We start from the raw sequence: 13,894 nt of genomic DNA, 5'->3' as shown, positions 1-13,894 counted from the left end.
TGACCTCGCACTTAAGTTTGGTCAGTAATGGCCTTGTGCTCAATCCAATAGATATGGATGTGGGGTTACTTTTTCTTAAATGCTGTCAGGGTGCTCCTATCTCTTTTACGGATGGCTCACATGGATAGCAAGAAAGATATACATGCATGGTGGTGCAAGTAACGTCTTGTAAACTGACTTTATTAAAAATAAACGTATTGCACTTACATTTAAATGGTGCTTGCAGCGCACCACACTATAATGACTATTTTGCTAATAGTGGCCCAGAAGCTCAGGCGGGGGTCTCCAACTGTTCTGGTTTATCCGGTCAGTGAGCTGTGAAAATGCTCTCAGCCGTACTCACACTCCGCCGTATGGCCCCTCCCCCACGCGTATCGACACATTGCTCTTGCGTGTCCTCATCAGGGGGAAATTTTTGTTGTATGGCTATGCTAAAGGTTTGGCGAGCATGGGACGATTTTTGTTACATTGTGAATTAGCGCAGCTAAAATTTTGTAATGACCAATCGTTACTCTAGGGGAACAGTGGAGTGTTGCATATAAGAACAATTAATTCACAATAAGTGCATAATATCATCAATGGCTACAACATGGAGCTATATATGAAGGAATTACTAACATTTAATTGTGGGCGACCTCTGGCCATTTTAGGATCACTATTGTCTTGTGCGCTCAGCCTCACTGGTACTTGAATGATCTTGATCTGTGATTTGTGGTTAGATTCTCCAAACATATTGACCTGGTCAGGTTTTTAATGGTTAGATGTGTGTCGGCGTGTGTCATGCTTGCACCTTTTTAAAAGGGCTACAAATGGGTGGGAAAGATGGGACTTTGAAGGTGCAAATGAAAATTTCAAAATGGAGAAAAATCTGAATTTTGTAAAAAACAAGTAGCTTTATTCAAGATATGACAAAGACAATACTTTTAAAATATATAAAAGCATAAGAAAGCACTCGAATATGTCAGCTCTACATGTTTCACCCTCTTCACAGTGGCTTCTTCAGGAGTCTGATAGACATTTTTTTCAAGAGTGAACATTCTATATACAAAGAGAGGAAACTTGTGAAAGTATCAAACAAAAATAAACATGTACACATAAACATATTTCATATCACAAGCAAATGCTCAATATGACATCACAATATTATATCATGAAATCTGAGATATAAACAAACACAAGTAAATAAATTGTACCTTTAAAGAGAACCTGAACCCTTTAAAACCGGGGAGAGCCGTGGATGGAACAGGGCCCAGCAAGGGGGAGAGAGAGGCGGAGACACCTGCCAATCTGCGTTATCCCATAGAGGAGATGCAAGCCAAGCCAAGAGTAAAAGATAAGGAGGCTAGGACACGAGGAAATTTATACAGAGTTAAGTTCCATTATAGTTTTAATAAAGATATAATCAATCTGAATTTGAAGCAGCTTTAATTACCATTCAGTTTAGAGAAATGAATCAAAAACTTGAAGAAATCTTTATGAAAGACTTCCAAGGAGTAACCCAGATCATTGAATGACCGGGGAATGGTGTCTTGATATTTAGTTTAAATTGATGTCCTGAAGGGTAATAAACGATAAAAGAGCTCATTTTAACGCTAATGTAGTGAATACAGTTTTCATGTCTCTAGACAGGTACTAATCTGCAAAGATCTGTAGGTGTATGGGATATGTCTCTTCCTCAGGACCAACTCCACCCAGAAGTTTTCCTCTAGATTGATCAGACACCTGGTAGAGTTTTTTTTCCTTTTTTCAGGCACTCTCTAATGGTGAGGCTAAAGCTGGCCATACATGGGTCGAATTCCAAACAATTTAACTAAGGATTTTCATTCGAATTTCGCACCATTAGTGGGCTGCAGCAATGGCAGATTTTCGTGCAGCCATCAAATTTGAGTGATGGGGCATGTTGCAAATTTTTGGAAAAACAAATTTCTAATTAATGATGGGCGAATGGTGCGAGACATAGTAATCGAAAAAAAAGAAAAGAAGATTCTCGGCCACAAATTTTCTGTATTATTATTATTATTATTATTATTATTATTATTCATGATTTATATAGCGCCAACAGGTTATGCAGCGCTTTACAATATAGAAGGGGAACAGTACAGTTGCAATACAAAAAAAGACTAGAGGGATAAGAGGGACCCTGTTCATAAGACCTTACAATCTAATAGGTTGGGGCAAGTGGCACAAAAGGTTGTAACTCTGGGGGATGAGCTGATGGAAATTATACGATTAGTTGGAGGCATAATAGGCTTTCATAAAGATAAGTTTTCAGGGATCGCCTAAAGGCAGACAGAGTAAGAGATAGTTGGTCAAATTGAGGTAGAGCGTTCCATAGGATGGGTGAGGGAACATGAGGTGAAATTGAAGGCTTGGTTGGTTCAGCTTTGAAATCCATTGGTGGCAATATTAGATCACAAAACACACCAAATTTCTGATTTCTGAGAAAATTTGTTTAGAATTCGACCCATGTATCCTATATCGCTTCCTTCTTCCACAAGTCTGTAATGAAGATGTCCCTCTCTTGTAGTTTGACATTATGAACGATCTTTTGCCAGAGTATGATATAATCCTTTGTTTATATAATAACTCCTGTAATTGGGTGGAATTAGGATTCAGGTGGGAAATGTTTTACCTCTGGAGCCTTATAAGATATGAAAAGGGATTTTGATTGTTATTTGCCCACTAGTAACCAATTGTAACTGAACTTATCCGTATTGTATGAATTTCTCCTGTAACTCATGCACTGTGGGTTGTACATTGAAGACTAATGTAACAAATTATCTTTCCACAGGAAGTGGAGCGACGGCTGTGGTTCAAGCTGCCTACTGCTCCCCTAAGAAAGAAAAGGTGGCCATCAAGAGGATTAACCTAGAAAAATGTCAGACCAGCATGGATGAACTACTGGTAATATTAAAGAACCTGATATTATCCCTACAGCTAATATTTAAAGCATATCTAAACCCCAAAACAAAAATTGATAGTATTACATCTTGGCAGTCCTTAGATATGTGGTGGCGGCATTTGTTTTCATTCATTTATTTTTTATTTTTTTAAGTTTTATTTTTCTTCATTTTCACCTGGTAACTGTGCCATTAACACATTTCCTGTCTAACGGTAATGCTCGTGCTTTGCAGTGACGATGCACCGATATATCAGCCACTGAAAATACCGGTTATTGGAGTTTTCCCAATCAAAAAAACGTGCCAATAAAGGGCGCTGAAAAACTCGTGCGATTTTTGCAGCAATTTTACCATGTGTACAGTGAGTTTTTCAAAGGTCATGTGACTCAAAAAATGAAACATGGGTGGAGGAAGAAAGTACAGGAGGTGGGGTTAGGGGGGTGTGCTTTGTGATTAAAGTGGTTCTAAATGCAGAAGGTTTTTTACCCTAATGCATTCCATGCATTAATTAAAAAAAAAAAAAAAAAAAACCTACATACAGTTCCCTCCCAGCATTTTATTTTTAATTTCTGGGGTGGGATGGGGGAACTTCAGCTTTACCATTTTCCATTAAAGTGGTTCAAAAGGCTCAAGAGATTTTACCTTCATGCACTCAATGCATAAAGGTAAAAATCATTCTCTGCGCAGCAGCCTTCCTTTTCTCTCCACCCCCTTATACTTACCTGGGCTTGATCCAGTGATGTGCAGGAGAGCAGAGGCTCTGTCTGCTCTTTCTCGGCATTGGCTCAGAGACAGCAGCAGGAGCGTTTGGGTCCTGCTGCTTTCAATCCCAGCCAGTGAGGAGGGAGCGGGGGGCTGGGTTGAGTTTGGCTGTCTGTGTCAATAGATGCAGACAGTGAAGCTGGAGAGCAAGCTGCAGGGGGGAGGAGCCTGGATCGCTGACTGGGGACCCGAGAAGAGGAGAAACAGGGATGCGCTGCGCAAAACTATTGCACAGAGCAGGTAAGTATGCCACGTTTATTATTTTAAAGAAAAAAAAAATAACGTTTAGAATCACTTTAACATTTAACATATTCATTATTATACAATTTAATATTATTATTATTATTTATTAATTAATTGTATTTACTTAATTGGCTACTAGGACGCAGGCTGCCAGTGTGCTAGCAGCCATTGACATGGACCCACTGTTGTTTGTCATTAATCACATGTAGGGCCGACCTTATGGGGAACTAATCTCAGAGTTCCCCCATCAGGCCACCCCACCCAATAACTCAGCGCCTGTTGGGAAGGTGGAACCCAATGACACCCCAATGTGTCTGTTAAAAAGCAGCACATTGTGGCCGCCAGTATGGAAACGCATGCGATTTACACATTCTCCAACACCCGCATATGTATGAACCTAGCCTAATACGGTTTACAGCATGCTGATCATTTTTTTCTTTCATATCTAAAAATAAAGACTATAGATTCCCTTCAAGTAAATTTTGCCCTTGATCTGTTTGGCTGATCTATAATTTCTTTGGGCTGGGGTTGGCCCACAAACCACCAGATTAATCTGCTTCTTTGTACAGTGACTGTAAAGCTTCCTGTACGAGGATATTGTTAGGGAGGGGAGTGCCTGTGCTTTTGTTTCACAGACCCCCAGCTCTTCCCATCCTGCATGCCATCTACATCAAATGGATTGAAGCGAATGGAATGTGATGCTATTTATTATTCATAGGCCTTGTGATTCACGCCTGGCAGTCAGTGTTTACAACTCCACATCAAACAGCTGATTTTTCATTTTCTTTGTGTGTGTTCTGCGGTGATATGATTAACCTGCTCACTGCTTTTAGAACCAGCAGTGTCGCAAGTTACAGTTGTCCTTGTAGCACTGTGTGGAGCAAAAAATCTGCTCTTTATAACATTTAGGGCTCCTTAGAACCTAAAATACATGGCCCAATAAACACACACTCTATGCATATCATTGCTGCATGAACACAGCAGGCACATAAGACAATGGGTTTCAACAGGGCTAGAAGGAGTAATAGGCAGTAATGGTGGCATACATGAGGACTGCTCCATCAGGAAGGACTAGATCCTCAAAAGCTTTAATCTGACAGTATATAGTGGACAATGCTTGTCATAAGCTAAACATAAGTTATGTTTGCCATTGACTTCTCTATGATTAAAGCTGAAATACTGCAAGATCTAAAAACATTATTTAATTCAGTTATATAAAAATTAACAAAGTATATGTATTTTAATTTATTTATATATCTAGCACAAGTAGTTGAGTCTATTTTGATATCAGCCTTCTGTAATATCCTGTACAGCAGCACTCAGACTGGGACCCGGAAAGGCAGCACTCCAATTAGTTTATTTTTTTATGCATTGAAATGTGAACATGCTGTTGAAATGTCATCAATGTGCTGCTGCTTTATTGTCCATTCACAGATCGCGTTTGGTCAGGCTGCATTGGTTAATGGCACTGTAGTATGTAGAGAGATCTAAAAACTGACTGTCCTGTCTGGCAAGTGTGCCTAGAGCATAAAACGAGCTGGGCAGATTAGCAAAACCTTAAAGTGGATGTAAACCCAGTGAAGTGAACAGCCTCAGATGATACACAGAGATGAGACAAATCTCCCTACATAGGTTTTACATTCATATCTGAGGTCTTCAGCTTTCTATATTCTTTAGATAATGCACATTGTGTTACAAATTTTTCTTCCTGTTTCAGCAGTGGGAGGGGAGTCTGGGCATACACTGTGTGCCAGCTGATTGGAGGAAAGACTCACACATCCACATAGGCAGAGGAAGGAAGATATTTGCAGAGCTGTGCTGTGATTAGAAAAGCTCATTGCTTATTTGTCTCCAAGTCCCTTCCCCTACATTTTCAGCTGCTTTTATCTCCTGTGTCAGAGAGCTTGTCAGAAGCTATAATGCTGATAGCAGAGGAACGGAGTAGTATAAAGACACAGGACTTAGGGCTATGGAGAGAGATAGGTAAACCCTACAGATATATATGTGCCCAGGTCAGATTTTATGAATGGGGTTTACATCCACTTTAAACTATTTTGTGGCCATAAGTCATTGATGTCTAGATGTCTGGACCAAATTTTGAAGTGCCAGTATGTGTCTGTTAACTTTACAAGTGCTCTACCTTGACTACCTACTACTTGTCTATCCAAATAATTTTACTTAATTTAGGATATCAAAGGCTTTTGTTTGGTTCACCATTTTAATATAAATCCTATTTTTTTATTTTTTTTTTTTATTATAGTCTGACTGATCAACAGAAATTTGAAAACATTTTTTTTTAATATTGTAATTGTATCGGACAATTGCCATCTTCACCAAGCTGCAGTGGCATCTGCAGACTAAACGCTTTTTTTTTCCTCTAAGTCTCCAACCTACATGCGATTACTATATCAAAGTTTACATAATTACATTATTGGGCATCACTCAGATGGATTCACTTTTGTTGGTGGGGACTGGAGTTGGCAGACAGTTGATTTTTACAGCAGCTGCTCAGTTTCAGCTTCTTTCAGTCAAAGTTTGAGCCCCCGTTTACTTTGGGCCAATTTGATATGTGGACTGAACTCGCACGATTTCAAACCCGCCCTCAGCGTGAACGAAGGCCGAATGTAGAATGTTCCCTCAGCATGTAGTAGGGAATGTTAATCTACGGATTGTGGGTGGGAAACGGTTAAGAGGTATGGTTGCCACATGTTGTTTTCTTTTTTTAAGCTATACATTTAACTGGAATTCAGGCTCGGTTCACACAGGTGCAATGCGGGAAAACCAGTGCAGTTCCTGCATCGCACCTGAATCACCCAAAATTTCCACTGCCCTCTGCGAACCGCTGAGTTAATGACACCCCCAGATCGGTCCGCAGATCACAGTGCCAACTGTGAATTCGGACAGGAATCCAATTGCATGGGTGGGAACACCCATGCGATCTGATTCTGGTGCGGACAAAAAAAAGGGTCTTGCAGGAGTTTGGTCCGAATGTGATGCCAATTCAACCATACAGTTTGTATGGCTGACTTCGCATTGCACAGACATCAAATGTGATCTGCACAGCAATGAGGTGCGAATCACATGCAATGTCTGACATCGCACCAGTGTGAACTGGCCCATAAAGCGGTTGTATCCTCACCAAAAAGAAAAAAAACAAAAACAAACCCTGCAAGACAAAGGCATAATGAGCTAGTATGCATCGCATACTAGCTCATTATGGAATGCCTTAAAGCGGTTGTAAACCCAAAAATTGAAAAAAAAAAAAACCTGCAAGACAAAGGCATAATGAGCTAGTATGCATTGCATACTAGCTCATTATGTATTACTTACCTTAGAACGAAGCCCCGACACGGACCCCCGGACATCGCTGCGGGCGCTGCCATGATCCCTCGTCGTCTCTTCCGGGTTCGGCGGCTCCGGCGCTGTGATTGGCCGGAGCCACACCGACGTCACTCCTGCGCATGCGCACGGGAGTGATTTTCCGGCAAGCTCCAGGCAAGTAAAGCTGAAGGTCCCCACCTTCAGAGCGCGTGGAGTCCGGCAAGGAGCTGGCAAGGAACTCTGAAGGTCCGCCGGACCTTCAGAGCGCATGCGCCGCTAGTGTCAGCGGCTGCATGCAGTTCAAATATCTGCTAAACCGTGCAGGTTTACAAGATATTATTTGTACCTACAGGTAAGCCTTATTATAGGCTTACCTGTAGGTAAAAGTTAAGTCTACTCCGATACTACCGCTTTAAAGGCGATTCACAGAAACCAAAATTGCCCAGTGATACCTAACCCATCCAGTTGACAACTTTGTGTAGTGTCGATTTGATGTAGTTTTTCTCCATACATGATCAGTTGTACTGGTACCGTTCAGAAATGTGTGACCTTTTTTCAGCCTTGTACGTGTAGTGTCCAGAATCTCCATTGGCTACTTCAGAAGTTGAGTTGCTGGTGGTAAAATGTATACTTGATGGGATTTGCAATTGATATTTTACTATCTGCCAGATTATGCTGGAAAATCTAATTCGAAAACAGCTTCTTCTCAGGAACTTTGCTGGTGAGATATCTGTGCTTGTTTTACCAAGCCTGAACACCTTTCCTAGTTTCTACAGAGCGATCCCAGTCTCCTTGTTGGAAGTTGTATTTATTCTATTCTACAGAGAATGTCTTGGTAAAGGTGGGACTCTCCCAAAGGTGATCAAGAACAATTTGTGTAGGAACAGCCCAAATTCCAATGTGACGAATAGAGCTCCAGAAAGGATACCGCTATTCAATACAACAAACTTGCCCACCGTTCTTCACCTTTTGGTGGACTTTGTAATTTAAATGCAAGTAAAATAATATCTATTTGACTTTCAGCTTGCTGCCAGACAGGCCATTAGTTAATGTAGCCTGTGTTTTGCATTGGCATGATAGATGATGTGTCTTAAAAAGCAGGGCTCCGGAGAACGTGACAGAGAAATGTCCCTTTGCCAAACTGCGTAAATCTGGCCATACATGTCCTTCTACCCAGACTAAGAACCACAAATCCTTCTTTGATTCAGACCACAGTTGAAGCGTATTGGACATTTAACCATCTGACTTATTGGACTGATCAAGATTTTTTTTTTTTTAGCTACATATAAAATAGATAATACCGGTGATTTGCTTTTCATTCACGTTTTCCACTATTTAGTAATAGATTAGTTCAATGTTCCTTTGATCACATTTGGGCTTGTGATGGCCAGATTTGTTTTGAAAATAATTGATCTGTGTGGAGCTGAAGAACATTTTCCTGCTAATGTATCGGCATAATGGAAAATCATCTTAATGTCTAATTTTATGGTTATTTCTGGATAAAAAAATAGGAGACAAAAGCAAAAAGACAAAAATAATGATCGTGTTGGACCACTAGTTTGTGAAATAAAATGTGTATCGTTTTACACTCAAAAACAGGATGGTACAGGATAAGAATTTCAGAATACAGTAGCGCAGCAGGGGAGATCCCCGCATCCACATTGCTTCTTTTTTTTTTTTTTTTCACTCCATTCAGTCCTCTAGTTCAAAAAAGAAGAAAGGGAAAAAAAAAAAACTGTGTGCTTTAACTTGTAGTTTTTTAACCCACTTTATTATTCCTTTGGCCTTAGGTTGGTTTGATTATGCTTACACATCCAAGTTCTCTCCTAAACCAATGGACAGATTAACCGCTTGCCAACCCACAGCAGTACATTTATTGTACAAAGGAATAGGAGAAAGCTGCGCACAGAGAAAAACCTGAATGGAAAAGGCTGCCAGTACAATAGTGTATCAAACCATAAAAATGTATAATAAAGGTACAGCGCCACTAGATTAATTAACTAAACTGCAAAAGGTAAACTAGAGTCCATAAAGTCCACATAAGAGGATTGGTTCAGATGTAGAAAATGTGACCATAAATTCCAACATCAATCTTGCAAAAGGAAGCTCCTGGCAATCATCACATAAAGGTAATAAAGGTTGTCCCCTTACCGGAAAGTTAGACCCCCTGTTAAGGAAGGTCCACCAGGCATGCAATAAACTGATCACCAGGAACAAACGATGCACCCAATTCTCCTCCAGTCTTCCACAGGAAATCCGGACAGGATCATGGACTCAGTAGACCTCATAAACCCCAGAAGTACACCAAGGATGTTCTGTGGAACCTAAGGGGTTAATCGTCTGATCCTGTCCACTCTTATCCTCCCCTTCTTCCACTGTCCTTAATCCATCTCGGTTGCATGCTGACACTCTGCTGGCCTGGAGGTACTTGGTGTACTTCTGGGGTTTATGAGGTCTACTGAGTCCATGATCCTGTCCGGATTTCCTGTGGAAGACTGGAGGAGAATTGGGTGCATCGTTTGTTCCTGGTGATTGGTTTATCGCATGCCTGTTGGACCTTCCTTAACAGGGGGTCTAACTTTCCGGGAAGGGGACAACCTTTATTACCTTTATGTGATGATTGCCAGGAGCTTCCTTTTGCAAGATTGATGTTGGAATTTATGGTCACATTTTCTACATCTGAACCAATCCTCTTATGTGGACTTTATGGACTCTAGTTTACCTTTTGCAGTTTAGTTAATTAATCTAGTGGCGCTGTACCTTTATTATACAGTACATTTATTGTGGCAGGTCAGCGCATACAGGCACAAACCTACCTGTACATCGCGGCTTTCTTCCAGGTCCTGGCCAATGATGTATGACCGGCACCCACTGATCGGCTGAGCGAATGATAGAAGAGAGCGCTGTGTAGGTAAACACAGGGCTCTCTACAGACACAAGCGATGTGAGGTTTTTTTTTTTTTTCTCTCCCTGCGAAGCAGGAAGTACAAACCGGTAGTAAAAACAGTGCACACATTAAAGTGATTGTAATGTCCTAGTTTTTTTTTTTTTTTTGTTAAAAATAACAAACATGTTATACTTACCTGCTCTGTGTAATGGTTTTGTACAGAGCAGCTCAGATCCTCCTCTTCTCGGGTCCCTCTTCAAAGCTCTTGGCCCTTCCCTCTTGTTGCGTGCCCCTACAGCAAACCATTTGCTATGGGGGCACCCGAGCCAAGCCGCAGCTCCCTTGTCCATTCAGACATGGAGCCGTGGCTCCGCTCCCTTTTTATTGACTCACTGAATTTGAGAGCAACGGGAACCAAAAGCGCTGCACTGCCATCTCAGCCAATGAGGAGGGAGAGTCTTATTAGAGGGGCTGAGGGTGGCTGCTGCACAGAGACGGCTTTTTATCTGAACGCATAGAATCTGTTAAAGGGATTGTAAAGTCTCGTGTTTTTTTTTTTTTTTTAAATAACATACATGTTATACCTACCTGCTCTGTGTAGTAATTTTGCACAGAGCAGCCCCAGTCCTCCTCTTCTCGGGTCCCTCAGTCTTGCTCCTAGCTCCTCCCTCCTGTCGAGTGCCCCTATAGCAAGCAGCTTGCTATTGGGGCACCCAAGCTGAGCTGCAGCTCTGTGTGTCCATTCAGACACAGAGCTGCTGTTCGCCCCCGCCCCCTCTATCTCCTGATTGGCAAACTCACTTTGGTTAACAGCAGCGGGAGCCAGTGTCCCCACTGCTGTGTCTAAGTCAATCAGGGAGGGGAAGGGAGGGAGATTCCCAGACGGGACACATTGTTAGGCACACAGTTAATCCTTTGAGCATCCTAGATGTTAACCTCTTCCCTGCCAGTGTCATTAGTACAGTGACAGTGTATATTATTAGCACTGATTACTGTATTAGTGTCACTGGAGATGTCAGTGGCAGTTAGACAGCGCCCACAAAGTGTAATTTAGTGTCAGATAGCCTGCTCTATTATCACATTCCCACTAGCCCAGGCAGTTCCAAAGTTCGGCCCGCAGGCCGCTTTAATACGGCCCCACAGGTAATTTGTAAAAATCTATTATTGTTGCCCCTGTGAATCCCAGAGCGCTGCTCAGGACCCCTGGGATCTCTAGGTCTTTCAACGCTGCGGAACTGGACGTATGCCATATTAGTGCTCTTATCATTCATTTTAGACATCCTCTTGTATATGCTACTGTTTTGAATGACTTCTACTCAAAATTATGGTTCTTCCTGGCCCGCAGCATTCAATTCTGTGTTTTCCTGTTACTTGTGAATACACTATTGTTAACACCCACTGCCAACCCCCGCCAGCTTTATATCCCTTGCTCAATATGGCCTCGGACTTAGCCTGATTAGGGAGCACTAAAAAGCATAAATAAATCCGGCGCTAGTATGACAGGACCAGCGTCCTCTCCATGATAATTGGTATAACACCTGGGGGTCAAGTAGCAGCTGTGTGTTAATAAAACATACCAGGAGGGATTTTCAAAAGTATCAGTTACACAAGGGTTAACCACATATGGGCGCTATATGAATCCACCGATGATGATTACTGATGGCAGCAATAATAGTCATGAATGATGCCAATGTAGTAAATAGAACATTAAAAATTTGTCAAGACAACCATACGTGAAGCAGGCGCTCCCCTGTATTGGGTCACTGCACATGCCGCTCATCACCAGTGGCTCTAAAGCGGTTCAAGCCTCATTCTGGTCCTCTTTCCCCCAGAGTCTGACGTCACGTCCGGGTCCCTTTCCCGGTCGGCACTCATCGTGGGTGATCGGAGCGGCCACAGATGGCGATCCTCCTTGCCTCCTATACCGGGCATTTTGTGACCCCTTTTCCACCCTTCCCTGTCCAGGATTGAGGCATTCCGTTATCTCCTCACAGCCTGAGCAAGGCACAACTGTCCACACTGCTGCATTGTTTCTGGCTGGTTTTTGCCGTCACACACTGGATGGTGACCAAGCTGTACATTTTTAACCCATTATTTTGGCTTCACCATTGCAGATCCAGTGGGGGTTATTGTACTGGTGTACTGCTGTTTTATACATACATGGAACTGATTTTGAATACAACTTTTCAATGTTCTATTTACTACATTGGCATCATTCATGACTATTATTGTTGCCATCATTAATCATCATCGGTGGGTTCATATAGCGCTTATATGTGGTTAACCCTTGTGCGACTGATTAGGGAGCACGCATGCTCTGAATTGAGATGAATACATTGTAAAATCTCAGTTAATGTCAGTTGGTCTAAATCAGTTCTAAATATATTTGGACATAACATGTATACTTGGTGTTATGTTCCTGTTCATGTTTTTTTTAACTTAATTTGACAGACAACGTTTATTACCAATAATATGCAATGTACTTTACAATGTTCCTGACATATATTTCAGCTTCCCGTTTTCTTCTTTTTTTTTTTTCATCTGGGCTTCAGATATGAAAAGCAGAGTGATTTACCACCTGTTTAGATTTGTCATCCATGTGACGAAATGAAGAGTATGCCGTTTGCAGTCAAATTTTCATAAAATAATTAATTTACATTTAATTTTAATGATCCAAACAGTGTCAGGCAAAATGGTCGGCCCTCACATATGTTCACTTCATCAAATCTGGCCCTCTTTGAAAAATGTTTGGACACCCCTGCACTAGTCGTTGATCACCGCCATTACTAGTATAAAAAAATAAATGAAAAGTCCAGTATATATACCAAAGTTTGTAGTTGCTATAACTGTTTTTTTTTTTTTTTTTTAATCAAAGACCTGTAACAAAATAAATTTTGGCCTAAATTTAAGAAGAAATTAGAATTTTATTGTTTTTGAATATGTTTTATAGCAGAAAGTAGAAAGTAATTTTATATACATTTATATCTCAAATTAAAAAAAAACCCAGTGGTAAACAAATACCACCAAAAGAACACTCCGTTTAGTGTAATAAAAAAAAAAAAATTATATAAATTTTGTTTGGGTGCAGTTTTGCATGCCCATGTAATTATCAGTTAAAGTAGGGCAGTGCTAAATAGCAAAAAATGGCCTAGTCTCGAAGGGGGGGGGGGAAAATCTTCAGGAGCTCAAGTGGTTAATATATATGATGACTCCATCATCCAATTTATTAGCCAGTTCAGCGACTTTGGTATTATTTAAATATTCTGCTTCATCTGCAATTTTTAAGCTTTTTTTAATAAAACAAAAGATGATGTGCAGTAACCCAATCAAAATTCTACTTTCATTACTATGACTGCAGTTAACTGATAACGGATTGGTTGCTCTGGGTTACAGCACTCCAAGCATTGCCAATCCACTGATCCTGCATTAAGCCTGTGTGTTTTTCATGTTCTTGCTAGGATCATGCTACTGCATAGCTGTAATTGCTTGGTCTCCACAGGGGTTAATAAAATATGTAAAGACTCGCAGGACGAGTTCTTCTTTGCACGCGGCCTCTGTCAGGTGCAACCCCGGCTGCCTATTTTAGGAAAATTCCTCAGATGAGTAGTTTGATCTATTGAAGCTCCACACATGCCAGACAGATCTCAGGCATTATGTAGTGGTGTTCATCAGAGCGCTATAGAGATCAAGAAATAATCCCTGAAGTGACAGAGGGCAAGAGGTGTTCCCATTGCACGTGTGTCCCTAAAATAGTCCGCTTTCTATGGATGGTATTTAATAA

General features: G+C 41.1%; 1 protein-coding gene across 1 annotated transcript in view; it reads left to right on the top strand.

Annotated features, from left to right (window-relative positions):
* Positions 1-13,894, top strand: part of OXSR1 (oxidative stress responsive kinase 1) — a 212,427-nt gene that overhangs the window by 97,990 nt on the left and 100,543 nt on the right. Inside the window, exon 2 of the mRNA XM_082257323.1 lies at positions 2,792-2,904. Within this exon, the coding sequence (XP_082113449.1) occupies positions 2,792-2,904 (113 nt within the window). The remainder of the gene's footprint in view (positions 1-2,791; positions 2,905-13,894) is intronic.

The sequence above is a fragment of the Pelophylax lessonae genome, assembly GCF_965119305.1.
Source record: "Pelophylax lessonae genome assembly, chromosome: 5".
Classification (NCBI taxonomy): Eukaryota; Metazoa; Chordata; class Amphibia; order Anura; family Ranidae; genus Pelophylax; species Pelophylax lessonae.
This window is presented reverse-complemented; position numbering and strand designations above follow the sequence as displayed.